The 21,598-nt window shown below is 32.0% G+C and overlaps 1 protein-coding gene across 1 annotated transcript in view; it reads right to left on the bottom strand.

Moving 5' to 3' along the window:
• The window catches only part of LOC132702337 (uncharacterized), a 39,837-nt gene extending 19,473 nt beyond the window's left edge, over nucleotides 1-20,364 (bottom strand). Inside the window, exon 1 of the mRNA XM_060670916.1 lies at nucleotides 20,151-20,364. Within this exon, the coding sequence (XP_060526899.1) occupies nucleotides 20,151-20,215 (65 nt within the window). The 5' untranslated portion in view covers nucleotides 20,216-20,364. The remainder of the gene's footprint in view (nucleotides 1-20,150) is intronic.
• Nucleotides 20,365-21,598: the final 1,234 nt, after the last annotated feature.

The raw sequence follows: 21,598 nt of genomic DNA on the forward strand, positions 1-21,598 counted from the left end.
TATGTATTCAAAGCAAAAACCGCGTTTTATTTATTATTATTGTATTGACAAATTGACAACTACTTTTATTCCAGAAAATATCGGTGAAGAAGAGAGGATATAGGAGCAGATTATTCTGAAAGGTCAGATAGCAGTTCCAATGTGATATTACTTTGAATTTTTGTGACATGTTAAACAATTTTTAAGATTGTTTTGCAAAAGATATATCTTGAGCTAAGTTCAACAAATTTAATTGAAATTCATTTAGAAAAAAATCAGAGGTGGAAGAAGAAACAAGTATTTCAATGATTGGTGGTAGTAACATTTGTTGAACTATTAAGTTGTAACAAGTTGCAACCCCGCATTTTTTGACAGCAGTATAATTTCATGGCGGCACGCAGGCACACTGTAGTTGCTTCACCTGTTGAAGATACGTGGTTTATAACTTATATTCTGTCTTTTTAATTAAGTGAACAAAGTTACAAGCCAACAAAAGAACATACCAATACGGTACAGAACTTTTTCATGTCGCTGTTTCAAAATATACATTGTCTTATCAACCGCAATCGAAACACGCGTAAGCGAATGCATTATAACTGCGAATCCTTTAATCTCCTAGGCAATTGCGTCAATTTGAAACAAAAAGAAAGTACCAAATTGCGTCACGGCGTTGGGTTTTTACACTAAATAAAAAAAAACGCCAAGCCTTTTTTCGCTGATCGCGAAACAAATCGATTTTAAATAAATTTTCGTTTACAAATTATCGCAACGTTTTCCGCGATGTTGAAACGTTGTTGGCGTTGTAAAACGGTCCGTAATTGGCTTCACTTTTTGCGCTAACATTGTAATTATTGTAATGCAATCTCTTGACGTCAATATTTCCGCAATGACGAATTGTAAATGGCGACAAAAGTTATTATATAGGGTGATTTGTAGCGAACGAGACGTAGGACTGTTCTGAACATTGGTCGTCGACACGACGTTGCTGCATCTCCCAAAAAGTAGAAAAATCTACATTTTAACTGGGCATTATTGAATTTTCTTCCATTCCACCGCCAATTTCTAGTTATCGTTGTACACCTATCGTTTTAGCGGTTTTCAAAAAATTGATTAGTTTCCCTATTTTGTTCAAAATATAAGTTCCCATTATATCTTTACTACATAATGTTTGAAATGGTTTACAGTTGAAATTGTGGTCCTAGTTCACGAAAGATTCGTAAAATTGCTTTTTACAGATAACTTTTAATATGTAATACACAGGGATGCTCATTATACAGGTCAACAAATAACGAAAATTTCATTTCTTCAAGTTAAACAACCTATGTTATGAACAAATATTCTACAAAACCAAAATTCTTGTGTTACTTTAAACGATAGAACCTAACGTGTACCTTTTTGTATACCTTGCTAATTACTAAATTATTTAAAAATCCGTAGTTATGATTCTTTTATATTGTATAATTCAAAAGAAAAAGAAAGAATGTTTATCGTTTATTAACAACTGTCACCATTAGGAACGTTATTAAACCAAAGGAACAATCCCTAAAAATACCTAAAACAACAGAAAACCCTGATTATTTTAGTTTTTAAAAACAACAAGCAATCAAACAAATATGGCAATAAGGAATGAATTTTTTTCTCTCTTTTATTGATAATAGCAATTACATGATGTATTTGGTTTGTGATACATTCTATTTATTATTAAGATTTTTTAAGTCTGCATATTTTAAAAGCCCAGGTATTGAATTTTACCGTTCCAGCTTTAGCAGTTTTGGAGATATTTAAGCATTCCGGTACTTTTTACTAACCCGAAATCTTAGTGCACTTATAATAAAGTTCTTTTTCAGTTATTGAAAATCTGTGATTAGATATTCTGGGTTCCTATTTTTGTATATAAATGTTATTAAAGCTTCCTCCACAAAAGTCTTTGCTTTTCATTTTTTGCATCGATCTTGTGGGTCCTCTTCTTTATAATAAAAACTTTCTTTATGTTAGAATCAGCCCCTAAAATATTATGCCATATCGCACAACATATTGAAAATTAACAACCAACATTCCTTATGCCTTCTGTTCTCAGATAACTATCGCTAACAGTTTATATATCTATACAATCAGGAATCAAAGAGACTTCGTTTTGTTCGAAATAAAATCATTTATTATTAGTTTGTTTTGCCTAAAAAAATTGTTTATCAGCAGGTGTCCCTACCCAATTGTCTAAATTTTCCTATTTCATAGATTTGCTTCCATTGGACTTTCGATTAAGTTTCACGATGCTACGCGTCAATTTTTGCAGGTGGATCAGACGAACCGTGCCCGCTTTCCCATGTTGAGCGTTCGTGCATATAAATTTTAATAATGGGCATTAAATTTGAAACTAAGTGACCGGGCTTCTGATGTTATCTCGAAATTATATTTGCAGTTCCGGGTTATTAGGAACATCGTTTAAAGAACCCCGTTTGGGTGTTAAAAACGTGTCGACAAATTTAAGTTCCGAAAACAAATTTAGTGAAGGTAAAAGAATACTCCACATTCCGTAGGAACGAATTCGGAAATTTAATTAATAATCATTCTTAATCAACTGATATCAGAAAATAATAATAATAACCCTAATATATTTTCGAATAGTCCAGTAAATTTAATTTTGTTAAAAACTTAATAGATGATAGATACTAAAGCCTTTAGATTGAGGTAAATAAAGTTTTTTTTAATACTATGGTCGGTTGAAGGAGTTTATTTGCTGATTGGTTCAAATTGCAGCTTTTGTATTGAATCACCATCAGCATTGAATGAGCGATTACTTGGTATATCTTTGTCTTTCCTCCATTGGTGTTTTTTCATAAATTTTTTGGAATGCGTATAGCCACTCTAAAAGAGGATTTTGTTTCAATCGCACGCCTTAACTTCGTCCCTTTATTCTGAATCGTAATTTTGCTGGGTTGAATGGATGGTATGATGAGCCAGTAGTTTCGAAAAACGATTCAATACCGTTATCGCACGTATATTTACTTACTTTTTCGTGATGCTTTGTTTTACACGCTATGTATAAGTGGAAATTTCAGTCTAGGTTTTATTTTTAAATATAATATTAAGATTCCAGAAATGATCGAGAATTCTCATATTCTTGACAAATATCAAAATGGTAGATTGTATGCGTTTTTCTTTGGTAGTAAAGATTCCGTTATTTCTCAGAGAATGTATCTTAACGAAAAGGTGTGCTTTGTCATTCAAAATACACTTTTCGGTAGCCCACGGCGCTCTAACAAATTTTCTCAACTTTGCTATTTAACGCGTACTGAAGTATCTAAATGGTATGCCGTAAAATTTCTTCGGGGACACAATGGCTGACTTATCACGACTAATAAGAGAAGCAAAAAGGAAGTATCGAGTCCGAAGCGAACCAAAGTGTTATCCAGACATGAATAAGGCTAACAATAACCATTTGCACAAGCAAGTAACGCGTCTGGAAATATCTGGACCTTGCTTGCCATTTTCGCCCATATCGAAAATGCAACGAAGCGCATCAAACTGCAAAATAGGATGCTTTTAGTTCCCCGCACAAAGTTGCCTGGAAAATATATATAAATTCGATAAAAACCGTTTCCGGTTTTGTCTTTGTGTCTTCGGAAATGTCTGGAAATTTGTCTATTGATAAATTAGGATTAAATATAGGTTTGGTTTCAGTTTGTTCTTCGAATTGATTATTAATCTATAAAAATAAGAGATGTTTTAACCAAGTTGTCTTAATAAAGTGTATTTTGGATAACACAGAAATTTCATGATAAAATGTCATCATGACAACTATTAATGGTTACATTTTAAATAATAATTTGAATTAGGGAGTGCAAAGTAGTTATATTTTGAAAAATGTTAATTATTGTTGGACGTTTAGAAATAAATGATTCTTACAAACTTTGTCATTTTTTTAGCCTTTATTGAAAAAATAAATACTGGCATTAATTGTATTAGATCAAACGTTATCAAAAATAAAAATATTGTCTGCTACTAAAATATGTGCTGCTATCAAATAAAATAAGGCTGAAGGATTCTAATAAAACTATTTTGTTGTTATTGTTATATATATTTAGTTATTATTAGTTACCATTAAAAACAATACAAAGCGTACCATTTGTCCTGATGTGAAGTACTTATTTCCCAACATTCCTGCATCAGATAACTTTATTTTCTATCCAAAACAGAGACGAAGAAGGATTATCTATATGGAGTTTTCTTCTTTCTTCTTAGGTCTCTATTTACATTCCTATATGTTTGATGTTTTTATGTTTTTTAAATTAAATTTATGCTTTGACCAATGATCTGTAGATTTGGGGTGTTTCTTGAATTACCTACTAACGTACTTAATTCAGTAATTTTATTCAGTAACTTTTGGTTTATTTAAAGTAACACCGTTTCCTATTTGTCCCTACCTCGCTATCTATTGACGCACAAATGCAAATGGTATCGAACTGTTTTGCAAAATCTGATCTGTCCGTTAATCGGGTAAACAGAATATTAGTTAAAGTGGTGACTCACCGTCGGCTGTTTATAACGGTATAAAATTTAACGAATTTTTATGTTTAACCTTAAACAAACTTTGTAGTAAAATCTTAAGAGCATTTAGCTATGCACTGTTGATATATTTACTGCCATTCCTAGGTATTTGGGTCGCGTAATGGAATACCCAAGGTTGCAAACATCGCGCGGCATTCCTCTGGAGATTTTACGGAGGAAAGGACCTCTTAGAAATTAAATTTAATTATACGGGTATGTTATTTAAATTTTATCCGATATTTCGCTTTCGAAATAGAAAAGAGGATGTGAAAGTTTTATTTTTATTTTTGTTCTTTTCTTTTTCTAACAATGGTTCTGATTTTGATTCGATTTTTTACTCCGTCTTAATTTGCTGTTTGAATGTTTAATTTTGTTTTAAAATATTTTATATTGATAATTTTAACAAATTTTTTCAATTATTTAAACTAAATTATTTCAAACTAAAATGTTTCTAAAACGGAAGCTCCTAGCGACTTCTAATAAGAGGACCTTTTTTGTTTACCAAAAATATACTGCAGTGTCGTATAGAAGTCACGGGCCTTTGAAAGCGAGGAAAGACGTGTAGGTAGCGCCTCCTACACAACTAAAAGGTCTCGTATTAATTTTAAGTTTAAAAAAAAAATTAAGCATTAAGTTTAAGACCAATTAGCGTTTTGAGCTATATGATACTTATGGAAAACATTAAGAAGGTTAACTGACAAAAACTAATCTTTGTATGTACCAAACATCAGTTCATAATTAAGAACTATCTAGAAAAAGAAATTAACCGTAAAATATTAATTATCATTTCGGAACTAATAAGCTGCCTAATTTGAAAGTGCTACAGGGAAAAATAGGTAGGCAAATTCTACTAACGTAGGACGATGCTCACCAACCGAAGTAGTATAGGTTAGGCACTTATAGACTGGATAATACGTAAAATATGATATCACCAGTAGTTCATGTGACAGTTCGATTTTTAAAATATTTGGTATAAAGACACATATTCCGTAGTCTAGTTCTGCGATGGTGTGCAGCGGTCTTTGACATTTCGAAGCTTAAACAAAGGAAGAAGCAACAAGAACAATCGCGCTAAGTGTAGGTAAACCGTGTGCAGTAAAACTATTTTTAGTCCCTATTGAAAATCCGGTACCAATAAATATGCTATGTGTCATTTTTGGCCACTTACTATCTTACTTAATATATTGCTTCTCATTATTTTAGTTTGGTCAAATAATAAAATATCTTCCCGCTGAATTTATGGAATTGTCCAGCACATGACTGACTTGTTTGGCCTAATATAACGGAAGGTCTTTCCGTTACCTTTCGTAAACCGAGTAATCAATCAATTAAAAGGCGATTTACAAGCGTTTATCAGTACAGGGCGATATTTTGATTTTATTAGTGTCGACACCTTAAAAAGTTTAAAATCATTTGTGCTTTGCCATTACCGGCATTCCAAGGTCAACCTTGATAATGACTCACTAGAAAGGAAAGACAAAAGACTAGAAAGGATGTGACAAAGGCATAATGAAAGTGTTTGGGAATGGTAGTGCACAGTGGATTCGCAGAGTAGTGCAGTAGTCAGGCTATCGAATTAATTAGCTTACTTGAACTTTATTAGGGCCGTGGCGTAAATCGTCTCCGATCGGCTTTTTGAAGTCGCGCCAACAAATCTCGGGATTTCGAAAGCTTTCACTTCGCGCGCGAGAAAAAAAGACTCATGCGTCAACAACGACGGTCGTATTCACGAACGCCCGATATTATTAACGCGTTAACGTTTCGACACATAAAAGCAAAAAAATTGATCGATAAATCGCAAACGGAAAATTACAATCGCGAAGAGCGCGGAGTCTTTTTAAGGCTAGCGGTTTAAAAAAATATACAAAATGTATTTTTAAGCCCGGTCGGCTCCGTTTATACTGAATTACCTACGGGTAAACGCGCTAAGAGGCAAAAGCGATTTTGCACTCAAGGTTATCTATTTTAGAGTGCGAAATATTTGTCCAAGTCGCTGTGAGTGCCTCAAGCCGTTAGTTCAGAGCGTTTTGGAAAAAACCAAAGCGAGACGACCTTCTAATAATAATAATAATAATAATAATAATATTAATAAAAAAAAAGTATTTTTTTAAACCTTTCCGAAAGAAACATTTTTCTAACCTTTTACCAGCCCTGAAAATCGTAGTTTTGGATAGGTTACTTTAGAAACTATTTTATGCATTTTAGTCACGAGCACACCGGAGCGAGTGCTTAGTAAACGAGTGACTCAAAGATACACTTAAATTAAGTACATTTCTCTTAATTCAAAAGAGTAAACAAAAACTATTTCGAAACCCAAAAAAGAAAAAGAAAAACGAGAAATAAATTTAATTTAGTCCAAGCGAAACACTCTTATTGCTTGATTCCTAAATGAATTGAGTGACATAGCAAAAATAGCTATGTGCAAAAAGTAACTATTATAATTTCTTTGCAAAAGAGATATTGGTCAGTTGCTTCCTAATTTTGTACTATATTTAGGCTCATAGAATAAAGTAGGCGTTCTAGTCAATACCGCCCTAGCATTAAAGGATAATTTTTTCAAAGCTTTTGGCCAGTCTACTCTGTTATTAACAATGTTGTGCAAAAAAATGCCAATACATATCATTCGTCTAACAGATAACATGATAAAGGTCGAGGCTTGTTTCATAAGATACACCTAGTAGTACATTGTGGTCATATCTAAAGTTACTTACGATATTGGGGACTCCATATCCCACTAGCAAACTGAAGACGGGACTCTCATAGGCGTTATAGAGTACGACCAGCAATTTGAGATTTATAAAATCTTTGCCAACTATTGTAATAAAACCCAAGTTACTGTAAGCCCTTTTCACTATATTTTCAATATGAATTTCAAAGCTCGGTTTTGTGTCTATAGTTGCTCCAAGATCATTGATATGCTTTACTTTTTTAATACTTGCTCCATTGAATTTATAATCAAAAGCTAATTTACTCGACCTAAGACAGTAACATTTGCCAATATTTAAAAACAGTCGATTTAATAGGCAGTAGTCATAAAACCTATCAAGGTCCTCCTGAAACTTGCGACACACCTTTTGGTTAGCATATGAAATACATTTTTCAAAACGAAAACGTTAACCTGTGTCCGCTATGAACAAAGAAAAAAGAATAGGTCCCAAGTGCGATCCCTGAAGTATGCCAGACCTGATATCAATAGATTTAGATTTAGTTCCATTTAATTCAACAAAGTGCGCCCTAGAATGTATTTATGATTGAAGAGTTTTGTAAGGAGACGGTGCACATCGAAGTTTTTAAATTGTACTAATATTCTAGGATGATTTACTTTATCAAATACTTTGGAGAAATCGATGTACACAGTATCCATTTGCATTCTATTACCTAACGCCTCAGACACGTCCTGAATATACCGTGAGAGATTTGTAGCGACGGACCTACTCCTAAAAAAGCCGTGTGGCGTTTCACCAAGAACGTAACAAAGTTTGAAAAATAACTCCTCTCTAACTGTCACTATTAAGAACAGGTTCTACTTTGGCACGTTTCTAAATAGTCGGGAATTGCCCGTCTGATAAACTTTTATTAAAGATTTAAAATAGCGGTAGCAGCAGATTCCGTATAAGACTTGAGATCGGCACAATTTGTCCGGCCCAGGGCCATTATTTATATCATCTTTGTTTAACTCAATTCTAATCTTCTCTTCAAAAATGTAGTTTAAAGGAACTGTGTCGCATGGGATATCCAGCAACGGAATAGGAGATGTTTCTGGCTCCTAGACACTAGAAAAAAAAAGCAGGAAACGCTTCACAGATATCCCCATCCGTATTATAAGTGCTGTTGTGATACGTTACAGACTTACAGACAAAATGATTTTGCGTTTTTTTTAGGTTATTTTCTGTATTTTCGACGTAATTTTTATAGTTCGCACTTATCGCTACCCTAACTCTCTTCCGTAGTTTAGAAAAAGTGACGCAATCATAATCTCGTAAAAGACACCATTGAAAAGATTTACCCACGACACTCGTGACAACTCACCATTTATTACATTATAATTGGCATATACATTTTCAAGTTTTTCAAAATTTGATTTTGTCTTAAAGGGTTCTAGTGTGTTTGTTTCAAATGAAATATTAATACATTTGTGTTGAGTGACTCTTTTCCTCACGAAAGGATCCGGAGACCTTGCCACAGTAACATTTTTAAAGCTACTAAACACCTAGTCCACAAAACCTGCATTGCCATTGGATACGCCATTAAATTGATCAAAATTAATCGAATTAAAAGAATGTATCAGTAACTCACAGTGTAAACCCAGATATATCTAAGGGCACATAACTCTCACTATAGTCAAATACCCACTTTAATTTTGATGTATTACAATCCCCCATAATACCACACTTTTTTGTAGAACACAGCGCATAATACTAGACACCTTATTTAGGTGCGCAGTGAGATTTCCAACACTTGCGTTAGGAGGTGCGTAAATGCAACATATCAAGATAGACATGGACGATGCCATTTTAATATCCACCCAAAGATCTTCGCAAATTCCATCGCAGCTCCAATTAAAATGTTCAACCCAGTCAATTTTTTTCGTCACTGCTGTAAACGTGCCCCTACCATTTCTCTAGTTTGACACCCGCAAGTTTCGATTCAACCGATAAACTTCATAAGACACATTTACATACAAAACATCTGCTCGATTACTCAAAGTATTTAATTTTAAGAGTCATTAATTGAGACAAAAAAAATCTTGTCAAATTGCGATCAAAAATAACATAGATATTTGAATTTATTGTTTAAGCATATGTTCTGATATTATTTTCCTTATTTTGTTATGATTATTACAATCATTGGTCCAGCACTTGGAGCCTGGACTAGTCTTGCAAAAATCTCGGTCTTCTTAAACAATAATTTGTTCTCCGGAGTTAAATGCTCATTGATGTATAAGGCTGTATCTCTCTGGGACATCCCAGTTTCATTTAATTTAAGGCCTTTCTTTTTTCATACAGCAGCTTCTTTAGGTTCCATCGTTACAATCACCAAACGTGGAGATCTATTTTCCGGATTCATGTGGGCAATCCTTTTATACGACACAAATGTGTTCTCTTGCGTATTGAGAGCTTTAAAACTTGAGTTCATCTCCAAACGTAAATTTTCACCTCATTTTTCTAGGACACCATTAATTTCGAAACTATTTAGTTTAATAGTCGATTTTAAGTCTACGACTTGTTTAGTCAAATCTATGACTTTTAAATCAATTTTTGGAATATCCTTCACTGTTTCCTCTATTTTTATAATTTTTGTATTACACCTTTTCGATTTACTATCTGTAAACCGGCCCCGCTTTCAACCTATCAAGTACCTTCCTATACATACAATATACCATCCATCTTCAAAATTTCAGCTTTGCTAAAATGACGTAGGTCTGCCGTGCGTAGGATCTTAGACTATATGTATTTGGTCTTTTCTATATTGAAAAAAAACAAACTTTTTTACGTAATTCGCCGTTGAGAATGCAGTTTAATTTCAGAAGCCTTAAAATAACATTTCACCCGGACAGCGGGGGCAAACCGAGTGCGTCAACGCCGATAATGTGTTTGGATGTAAAAAATCTCCGTTATTTTGACACGAACTATAATAATTTTTCATTCGACGCATATCTTTCTTGAATAAATTCGCGCGCTTATCGGGCGGCCTACGAGAAATCCAGTGCTGTTTTTTACGTCAGCACTTATCTCATGCGTCATTCAATTCAATATCGACAAGCTTCGTGCGAAAAGAGACGTAATATAAGTTAATAACAAGAATTACGATAAAAATATATTGTTTTGATAACAACACAAACAGGGAATTAAGTTGTTCGATTTTATTTGCTCATTTGCAAATCAAAACCAAAAAAAAAAAAAAGACACAACAGTAACGTTCAGTACTTCAAAATACATTTAATTAGATATTATGAATATTTGGATATTTGAACATTTATTTACAACTCGATTTTATTTGCTCATTCGTTAATCATAACAAAAAACATACATTCAGCGATTCTAAATTCTGAGTCACTGAAATCACTGGAATTACTAGAATCGTCGTCAATATTAATCATAAGTGGGAATCACATCCCAATCAAGCTTGTTCCGTGTTATACCACTCGTAAAATTATTCTTCCTATAAGTGTAACGGCTTCCAGTGACTTTAGTTACTTTTTTTATCTAATTCCTCCTGTAAGTTCAATCGGATTAAATTAAAAAAACTGAAATAAAGAAAAAAACGTTCAATAAATAATTATATTAGTTTGTTAAGTTGCAACATAAATATTCTTTAAACATTGCTGTTGTAGAGGTTATGTTTTGCAAAGCAATGCACAAGTCATTCTTTCACTTTCCATTGATTCTCTCTGTTGTACCCAGTAAGGCACTCTTCAGTGAACGATTAACATATTCTTGCTTTCAAGAATGTCGACTTGTCACAGTTTATATATTTTTTTTTAGGAAGAATCTTTGCATGGGAGCGTTCTTTTAGCGGCAAAAAAAGGGAGACCGAAGATACATTCATCTCGGAGTGCTTTTGCCAACAAAAATCAAAAATTTCGACATTCATCCATGATGTTTCCATTTTCATTACGTAATTTCACGACAGTAATCGAAAATGGTATTGGACACGCCGTGCAGAAATCTAGGCAACAAGAATACAACGTCACGCGCTGTCCAGATCTTGGGAAACAAAAATTTCTCGACTTTACTGCTATCTAGTAATTAATATTTTAAAAACGTTACGGTAAAATTATTGTAAAGGGAACAAAACCCTTTTAAGATGCAATATACAATTGTTATTGAAAAAATTGTGATGACGTTATATCGATTTTTTTTTTCGTCGCCTCTTGGATCTTGCGTAGGTGAAAAGCAAATAAAACGTGACGTTTGCTATTGTTTTATTAACAGAATTGATTGGCACCCAATCCGAGCCGTATATGGTGGACCAAACATCTATGCGTAGAGAAGGAGAGAAAGAGAAGAGAGTTACCAGAACAAACTTTTAGAACTCAATAATGCTGCCAACAGTGTTAAAGAACTGTGTCTACTTTGTGTGTGTTTATGGTCAATCTTCATTGTTATTAACACACTCACGAAGTGTTTTCGGAGCGCGAGCATTGAAGATGCCAAGTGAGATTTTGGCGAAACGTCTGCAGGATCCCAGTCGGATGCAGGATTTGCAGGATTCCAGTCGGATGCAGGATTCCAGTCGGAGTTCAACGAGCGAACGGATGATATCCCGGAGTATAGTGTCATCATACATATATATATATATATATATATATATATATATATATATATATATATATATATATATATATATATATATATATATATATATATATATATATATATATATATATATCATCAATAGATGATACGTAAAAATATCTATCAATCAATTATCATACAATTATTAAATTAAAGTATGTCACCTAGTTTGTATGATAGAAAAAAAGTTATTGATAGATATTTTTACGTATCATTATTGGTGTAGTCCACAAATGTTTTAGACAACTGATTTTCGACATAGAGCCCAAACATAGTATTTTTTATGAAACAAACTATATTTTTAGTAACAAAAAAATCGCCTTATTTTCTCTTTAAATTGATATATCACTCTGACGTAAACTAACCATAAAAACACAATATTATAAAATACACACAAACAAAATATAAGTATTAACAACAAAATATAAGTATTAACCTTATAAATTAATTATAGTACCTAAAAAAATTGCATTCCGGAGCTGCAGAACGGGGCTTATATTTTTGTTACTAAAAAACCCAAAATGAACTCAACTTCAATGGAAGATTAACAAGCAAAATAGTTAAAAATTTGCAGTATGTCCTTTTTAAAAAATGTGTTTTTGTGTTTTATTCGCAAATGAGATTTTCAATTGTTTTTCTGAATTTGCAATCATTGTATATTCAATAATAAAAAAATTAACAACAGCACACCCGGAGTCAATCAAGAATCATAAAAATATTCAAGAAAATATATACATGCGTGTCGCATCATTGTAATTTTAAGCTCGTTTCATATAAGTAAAAATTTACAGGGCACGTTTTCGTATCCAGAGTAAAAATTTGCTGAGTAACGTCTTTTTTGAAATTTAACTTACATCTAAATTTAAAAAGTTACGTAGCATTAATTTTTATATAAGAATGCCCGCTAGCTACGAAACGGTTCTAGATAGCCAGTCAAGTTTTTCGTATCTAATACTATCTCTTTAAATAAAATGTGTTAGCATAAAACAACTTTTTGGTCCACCCAGTACATACGCGGTACGGGTTGTAATGGATATTTTTTATTATCCGTAAAAATAATCGTTCCATTTAAATCATTTACGTCGATACATTAATTTAACCGAAACCGAGATAACACAATAACGCAAAACCAACATTTGAAGTGCCCGCCTAAATAAATAACGTTTAAATAATTCCACCACAAGTGGTTTTGCCAATAGGCATTCACGTAAATTCATTTACAGACGTCAAACCGTTTTACGTCAAGTACCCCCCTTTCCGATCGGTTCGTATGGAACACGGTCCAACTTTTTTTTGTTCGTGGCCTCCGGGATATCCTATAATTAATCTTTACAGATAAAAAGAATATCTTGACCTAAAGCAAGACGCCTTTGAACAACGGCGGCAATGAATATAGCCCAAATGAATATTATTTGTAAAATAATTATTATTGTTATTGTTATATATTGTTATATATATTATTGTTATATATTATATTATTGTATTTTAGAATTAGTAATCTTGTCCGTTTTCGTCTGGTTTTATATACAAATACCTCAACAAATTATGTAAATGTTGTAATATATATCTCTCGATGGGAAACGATGCATGCAAGGCAGAATTAAAATAAAGGTCAGGAATATAACCATGCATGTTTGCATCTGTTACTAGAATTACTATAATCGCAGTTGGAAACATACCAAAAAGTATCGTTGAGAAGAACTAATAAAAAAAAATCCGCCATTTGTAAATTTTTAATTAAAATGTAAAATTTCTATTGAGTGATTATTTATTTGTGGAACTAGAGGTTCAGTAATGAAAAGGATGATTTCTCAGCTATTTTTAAAACAGAATTGTGTGGTATTTTTATTGCTACATTTTATATTTATTTTTATCTTTACCTCATAATTTCTTAAATAATTGATTTCAGTTAAAAAATTGGTACCTGATTTGTTCGTAATTTAGCTCTTACTCGTAGGGGGCGCTACTTGTACTTTTTTTTTCTATAAAACTATAACTTTTTGTATGATCTCGTATTATATTTTTGGTATATAATATTGTTGTGACAAAAAACCCGCTAGGAGCAACCGTTTTCGAAATTGTATTTACCACTTTTATATTGCAATGAATTCGGCATGTCGAATTTAGTAAATTCTCATAATTTCACAATTTTCTTTCTGTTAATTATTGAACTACGGGGATACGGATTTTTCATTAAATAGTGGCGGAATGCTTCAATATCTCCAAGACTGCCACATAGCTGGAACGATAAAGTTCCATACCTGGAGCTTTTTAACATGCAAAATTCAAAAATGCAAAAAAATGTTCAAAAACCAGCAGATATTGAATTTTAGCATTCCAGCTTTGTATGTATCGATTTTTCCTACTGAAAGCCTTATATATATTTGGCGTCGATTTCGATAGTGGTCTTTGGGGGTATCTAAAAAAAATAAATAATGTGTGACGAAAGTTAAAAATTTAAATGAACATATCATTATGTCAAACAATCAACTTTAACAATTTTATCGTATTTCTCAGAACTAAGGCAGGACTAACTTTGTATGTTACCTAAAGATATAATTTTCGAAATATTACCAATAAATCGTTTTTTAATTGAAAAAGTACTATGACGATGAAACACGAATAAAAACAATAGAGCATTACACAAATGTCACCATTTTAGCTTGTGGTGAGTTTCAGAAATTAATGTTCGACAGATATGTATCTAGGTACAAGGTGTTAAATTTCAAATAAGAAAGTTGTTACTTAGCTACGAAAATATTTAGCATTAAGTACAATTGACAACAAATATAAGAACAACTGTTTACTATAATAATATTCATTTGGGCTATATTCATTGCCGCCGTTGTTCAAAGGCGTCTTGCTTTAGGTCAAGATATTCTTTTTATCTGTAAAGATTAATTATAGGATATCCCGAAGGCCACGAACAAAAAAAGTTGGACCGTGTTCCATACGCACCGACCGGAAAGGGGGGTAGGTACTTGACGTGGCAAAACCACTCGTGGTCGAATGATTTAAACGTTATTTATTTAGGTGGGCACTTCAAATGTTGGTTTTGCGTTATTGTGTTATCTCGGTTTCGGTTAAATTAATGTATCGACGTAAATGATTTAAGTGGAACGATTTTTCTTACGGATAATAAAAAATATCCATTACAACCCTTACCGAGTATGAACTGGGTGGACCAAAAGTTGTTTTATTCTAACACATTTTATTTAAAGAGATAATATTAGATACGAAAAACTTGACTGGCTATCTACAACCGTTTCGTAGCTAGCCGGCATTCTTAGGTAAAAATTAATGCTACGTAACTTTTTAAATTTAGATGTAAGTTAAATTTCTTACTAGGCAAATTTTTACTCTGGATACGAAAACGTCAAATGCGCAGTTTCCGAGTTTTGACATAAAATTTAAAATTATCTGTGCCCTGTAGATTTTTACTTCTATGAAACAAGCTTCAAATTACTATGATGCGACGCATGTATATGTTTTCTTGAATATTTTTATGATTCTTGATTGACTCCAGGTGTGCTGTTAATTTTTTTATTATTGAATATATGATGATGGCAAATTCAGAAAAACAATTGAAAATCTCATTTGCGAATAACACACAAAAACACGTTTTTTAAAAAAGACACTGCAAATTTTTTACTATTTTGCTTGTTAATCTTCCATTGATGTTGAGTGAGTTCATTTTGGGTTTTTTAGTAACAAAAATGTAAGTCCCGTTCTGCAGCTCCGAATGTAATCTTTTTAGGTACTATATTTAGTTTATAAGGTTAATATTTTGTTGTTAATACTTATATTTTGTTTGTGTGTGTTTTATAATATTGTGTTTTTAATGGTTAGTTTACGTCAGAATGATATATCAATTTAAAGAGAAAATAAGGCGATTTTTTTGTTACTAAAAATATAGTTCGTTTCATAAAAAAATACTATGTTTGGGCTCTATGTCGAAAATGAGTTGTCTAAAACATTTGTGGACTACACCAATAGACGATACGTAAAAATATCTATCAATAACTTTTTTTTATCATACATATATATATATATATATATATATATATATATATATATATATATATATATATATATATATATATATATATATATATATATATATATATATATATATATATATATATATATATATACATATATATATATATATATATATACATATATATATATATATATATATATATATATATATATATATATATATATATATATATATATATATATATATATATATATATATATATATATATATATATATATATATATATATATATATATATATATATATATATATATATATATATATATATATATATATATATATATATAATTTGTTTATCTTATATCAATAGAATTCTCTCTCTATTTTTGATTTGTTGTTTATTGCTACAAAACTGGCCAATTTTAAGGAATATATATATATATATATATATATATATATATATATATATATATATATATATATATATATATATATATATATATATATATAAATTGTCAGGTTGCTCTCAAAATAATTTCAATTTGAAAATTTCTATGAAATTCATTCGAAAATGAATGCAGAAACGAAAAATTTAAACAAAATTGTATATATACCTTCTCACAACCAAAGTTATATCATACGACATGACATCTGACATTAATAGTTTTGGTTTGCATCAACAATAACAAATAAATCAATCTCTGAAGGTTCTTAGACATTTGCCTTAACGTGTCAAAACTTAAAGTCAAAGGTGATAAAAGTTAATACAGTTCTAACATTTTAAAACCATATAATGTTTAGTCGATTTTATTGCAGTTGAGAAGGGCACCTGACTTAAACGGCTCTGATTCTGCTAGGTTATTCAAAGGTTTTTGAGAGGTTAAGTCATAAGTTACTTTGATTGGTTGGTATATACGATACTTGGTTTCGATCTGAAGCCATACCTCACAGACAGAAAACAAAAGCTCGAAACTGTTGCTTGATGTTGATTTAAGGTTTAAGGATTATGTCATCAACTAACTGCGTAAAAACGGCCTTTGCCAATCCTAAGCCTATTTATGTTTTTATTTTATTTCCATAAAATAATCAGTAAAAGATGTCCTGAGTATCTATTTGAAGAAACTAAACTAAAAGAGAGATACCGCGATTTATAAGAAAATTGCACCTGTAATTTTTAAACCAAGTAAAATCGTGTTTTTTTGACAGATCACCATGGCAAAGGATGAATATATAAGAATTGTGTTTTGTAATAATAATACTGATTCAACGTTTATATAACATCCTTTCTTTTAAACCAGGAATCACCCCCTTAAGTTTCTCCCATTTGTTTTAGAACACTCTCTAGAAATATACTGACGTAAAAAATAAATAATATGCTTGACATGGGATTATTTTCTTCTTTATTGATTTTCTTCTTAGTTTGTAAATTATACGGACTTAACTGTTAACTGTTTAACTGTTACTGAGTAATTTGCGACTACCGTATTAAACCATTAATCTGTTAATTACAATATGTAATGATTTTGCAATAAAGAAATATTATTACTATTAAACAAACAATAAATTAATCAATTCCTGCAAAATGCTTGACGCAATTATAACAGAGGAGCTATTTTTTAAACGTGGGTACGTTGTTGGTGAAATGCAATTTGACTTTTTTTGGAGGTAGATCCGTCGCTACTAATTTCTCGCTGTATGTTCAATGTCAGTAGTACATCATTCTACAATGTTAGTAAAACTTGAAAATTGCGATGTGGATGATTGTCTTTACAAAGTTCTTCGATCATACATTAGTTCTAGGACTCAGGATGTAGAGTCCATTAAATTGATTAACTAATTAACAAAAAATATCCCCCTAGGATGCGGGCTTTGGTGGTGACGACTTAAATATTCAAGTAATTTTAAGTTTTAGTAAAATATTTAATATGACATTTAATAATGAATAAAGTTCTTAGCGTAGGAAGTTTCTGTTGAATAATACCGAAAAACACCGGCACCGCAAAGACACGCAGCAAATACCAATACCAACGACACCGAACTTTTTTTTTTCGGAATTACCCATTCTAAATACGCAAAAGTCGCCCGCAAAAAAACTAATTAGGCGTAACTACACTGAAAGATTCCTCGAAGGATCATATCCATTGAACCCACATACATGTCCGATGCGTTTTACACAATTGCTTTTTTTTCAAATAATGGGTATTACGTAATGGGCTTTTCCCTACCAAATTTTCTAGACCTTAGAGATCGTTACTTGATTTACACTTCTTTGTTATACTTAATCGAGAATTGTGATTAATGATCTTAGTGCCGTAACCGTTAAGTTTTCTCGTACACTTCACAGGTGTTTCAGCAAACCCCGAATCTTGAAGATACAATTAGCACAATTTGTGAAATTGCGTGTTGAATCTAAAATCAGAATCTAGAAAACAAATTCAATCAAATTAGCTTCGATAAATTAAACATCAATAAAAATTCTAATCTTGAACATCGAACAACACTCACCGCATCATGTCTCACAAGAAATAAAAATAGCAATCCTAGTGTTGACATAATCATGATCATATTAAAAACAATTGTCATTATCTTGGTCGCAAATTTTGTAACCCGCTAATCGATTTTCAAAAAACAATTAACCAGGCCATGGATGGATAATCGATATCGATCTGCGAGGAACTTTCGTTTGTCTTGTTTTTTTGTTTGTCACAGCACTCAGTGTAAAAAACTAAGCAAGAAAATATCACATGCAATTGAAATATATGTTTATTACTCCCTATGGGTGTATAGCTCGTCTTAACTATATTATTTGACGCGGAAGGACTAATAAACGATTAATAAATCATTGATTTCCTATCAATGTGCGTGCCATTGCAATACACATAAGATAAATGGATTATTTAAAAAAAAGTTAAATTTGGCTAGCAAACAAGTGTTCTAAAATGTCTTCTTCAGCAAGGGCCCAAATATTCTAATTTCTAATTATTTCTCAAATGTCTATATTTTTATATTGGAAGTGTGTTTGTATTGTATAGGTATGTTTCAACTAAAAACATCAGAGAGAGCTCCCTATATCGTTCTTGCCATCTAAAACTAGACCTACAAACACTACAATAATGCAGTGAATAACGAAACAAAAAAAAAACGAAAATTATTGAATTTTGTACTAATACAAAAAGAGGCATGAATGAAAGATATACGGTGTATGAATGTGTAAATATGAATATTATATATTCCACCCATTGTAGAAGCCGACGATGGCCGCGATTTTTTACACAATTTTAGACATTTCATCTGCAAACGCTTTTTAATATATGCATGTCTACCTGAAAATCTCCACAAATCCAGATTTGATTTTATCAAGTGTTTGACACTACAACTTGTTGAGGATCACATGGAAAGAAGAGTAAGTATTGCCCAAATTTCAAGGCAAGTCAAACAAAATATAGCAACCATTTTGAAAACAGATGTTCATCTAGAACTTGGTAATAATGAGTTAGAGAAGAGAGTAAGCTGCTTAACATGTCCTCGCTTAGCAGACAGAAGAAGATATTATGCATTAGTAGCCACGTGCTTATTTGCCACATGTGGGAGTTTGTAATGTACAATTTATAGTGTGCGCGTAAAAAAGGGTTGTAGTGTTTAAGAAAAAAAAATTTTCTATAGAAAATGTTTTTTTTGCTATTTTGTTTTTACAATAGTTACAATAGCAATGTTATGAGAAATTCCAAATTTTTCTATTTTTTTATATTCATTTCTAAATATTATTTTGTTATGAGCTAATATTTTATTACTTTATTGTTTATGAGTTCATTGTAATAGAATATTATGTTTTGTAAAAGTTATGAGAAAATACATTTCTTTAACTTAATAGAGTCGATTTGTCAATTTAAATAGAAATTAACCCTAACAAATATGTAAAAAAAAATTGAATATCACTAGTTTTAACTAATAGGACAAAAAGGGCGATTAAATGATAATTATTTACGATTTCAAAGGTGCTCTTTCCAGCGATATAAACAATATCGCGAAATGTGTCCCACAAACGCTGTCGAATCCACGAAGTAACCATGCAAAACATATTTACGGTCTCGAATCTAAAACCGGCCAAACGATATAGAAAATATACTAAACAATCTCGTTATAGTGACATAAACAAACGGTCAAATCTTCACAAACGAGCAAAAGCCGCGAGAGGAACCAAAACTACCCGATCCGTTTTTCCTTTTTCAAACCGATTGTTTAAATCAAGCATGCCAACGATACAAATTTCTACCTGTTAAAAGATCGGCGCTCAGAAGTAAACGAAGTCATCTTATATTTACCTCAAGGACGGTACTCTGTTTTCGGCTTCCAGGACGTTGTTTCCGTTGTTTTCCAGGGATCGCATCTTTGACGAGTTTGGGTTCACTTTAACCGAACTTTATGTACTCAACTCGAAGTTTAATTAGGACGCGACTGTGACTATCGGACCGAATGAACTAACCTACAACACGGACCTACACGAATGAGACAGCGTTCGTTGCTTTGTGAGATTGACGTTCGGTTCGCTCGCATTGAGATCGACCCCTCTCCACCTACTCGGTAATCGGTAAAAATTCAAGATCAATTTAACGTCACATGTAGTCGATGTGAGGGACACGAGAGCTGTACTGTTGTTACGGTTTCCATTTTTCCGTAATTCGTTTATTTATGCTTGATTAATTGAATGAATCGACGTTTGAGCAGGTATACCGACCTCTTGATTAACTTTACCTACTGTTTATTACTCCAAAACCGCAGCCCCTTATCGAACATCAGACCCTTACCCGTAACCATTCTAGGACCGTCCTAGGAATTTATCTACCTACACTAACAAGCGGGGAATTAAGTATTTTTTCAATCTTTTTCGCCGAGCAATTGTTGAAACATGTACATTAAAAAAAATAGCACAAAGTAACAATTTATTACGTTTTATTTCATTACACTTCTACATAGTATCACTAATAATATTCAAAATATTAAATATAATAATAAAATATCAGTCACATAAAAAATCGTTACTATCGCTACTGTCGTCACCTAGTTGAATGATAAGTCCGCTGTCCCCTGCACATTTGATAAAACCCGGTTTTGTCGAAACAATTGTCATGTCAAAATACATAATTTCGTGAAAATCTGAACTTTTAGTTCTTATTTATTTTTATAAATGGATTTTCATCAAGTAAAAGCCACTTCAGTTCGCCACTAATCGAACTCGATAAATATTTTCTTCTTTCTTCATTGGGGTTTAGGATTGTACCCATATATCTATTAGATAAAGTTGATGCGCCGCAAGCGATTTTGATATTTTCGTAGAGAGGGTAATGATTTTTCGCGCATGCCTCTACATTTCACACATTAAGCTGCACTTTCTGCCATTTTCTTCTAAACAACGGTTTCCACACTTAACGAATTTTCCCAGAACACTTAACGAGAGATCTAGGCATATTTCGAGAAAATAATGTTCACAAATACTTATTCACCAGTTAAAATCAAGATTTTTAAATCTCGCGTATGCACATGTTGAATGCACCTTAAAAAAATTTCATAGTTGCATGGTAAGTTTCTGTTATCCGCATTAGGCAGCGCCTCTATGTCTCTAGTAGCTATTTGTTTCTTCCGCATGTCCCAGTAAGAAACAAATAGTCATACCTGTTATTTTGAAACTCGGTTTCTACAATAATTTCTAATGTTAACCATAGTTAATATGGTGAGGGATTTCGCATATGTTCTTAAGTAGGTAAATGTCGAT

This window comes from Cylas formicarius, unplaced genomic scaffold (genome assembly GCF_029955315.1).
Source record: "Cylas formicarius isolate icCylForm1 unplaced genomic scaffold, icCylForm1.1 PGA_scaffold_10__41_contigs__length_53128322, whole genome shotgun sequence".
Lineage (NCBI taxonomy): Eukaryota > Metazoa > Arthropoda > Insecta > Coleoptera > Brentidae > Cylas > Cylas formicarius.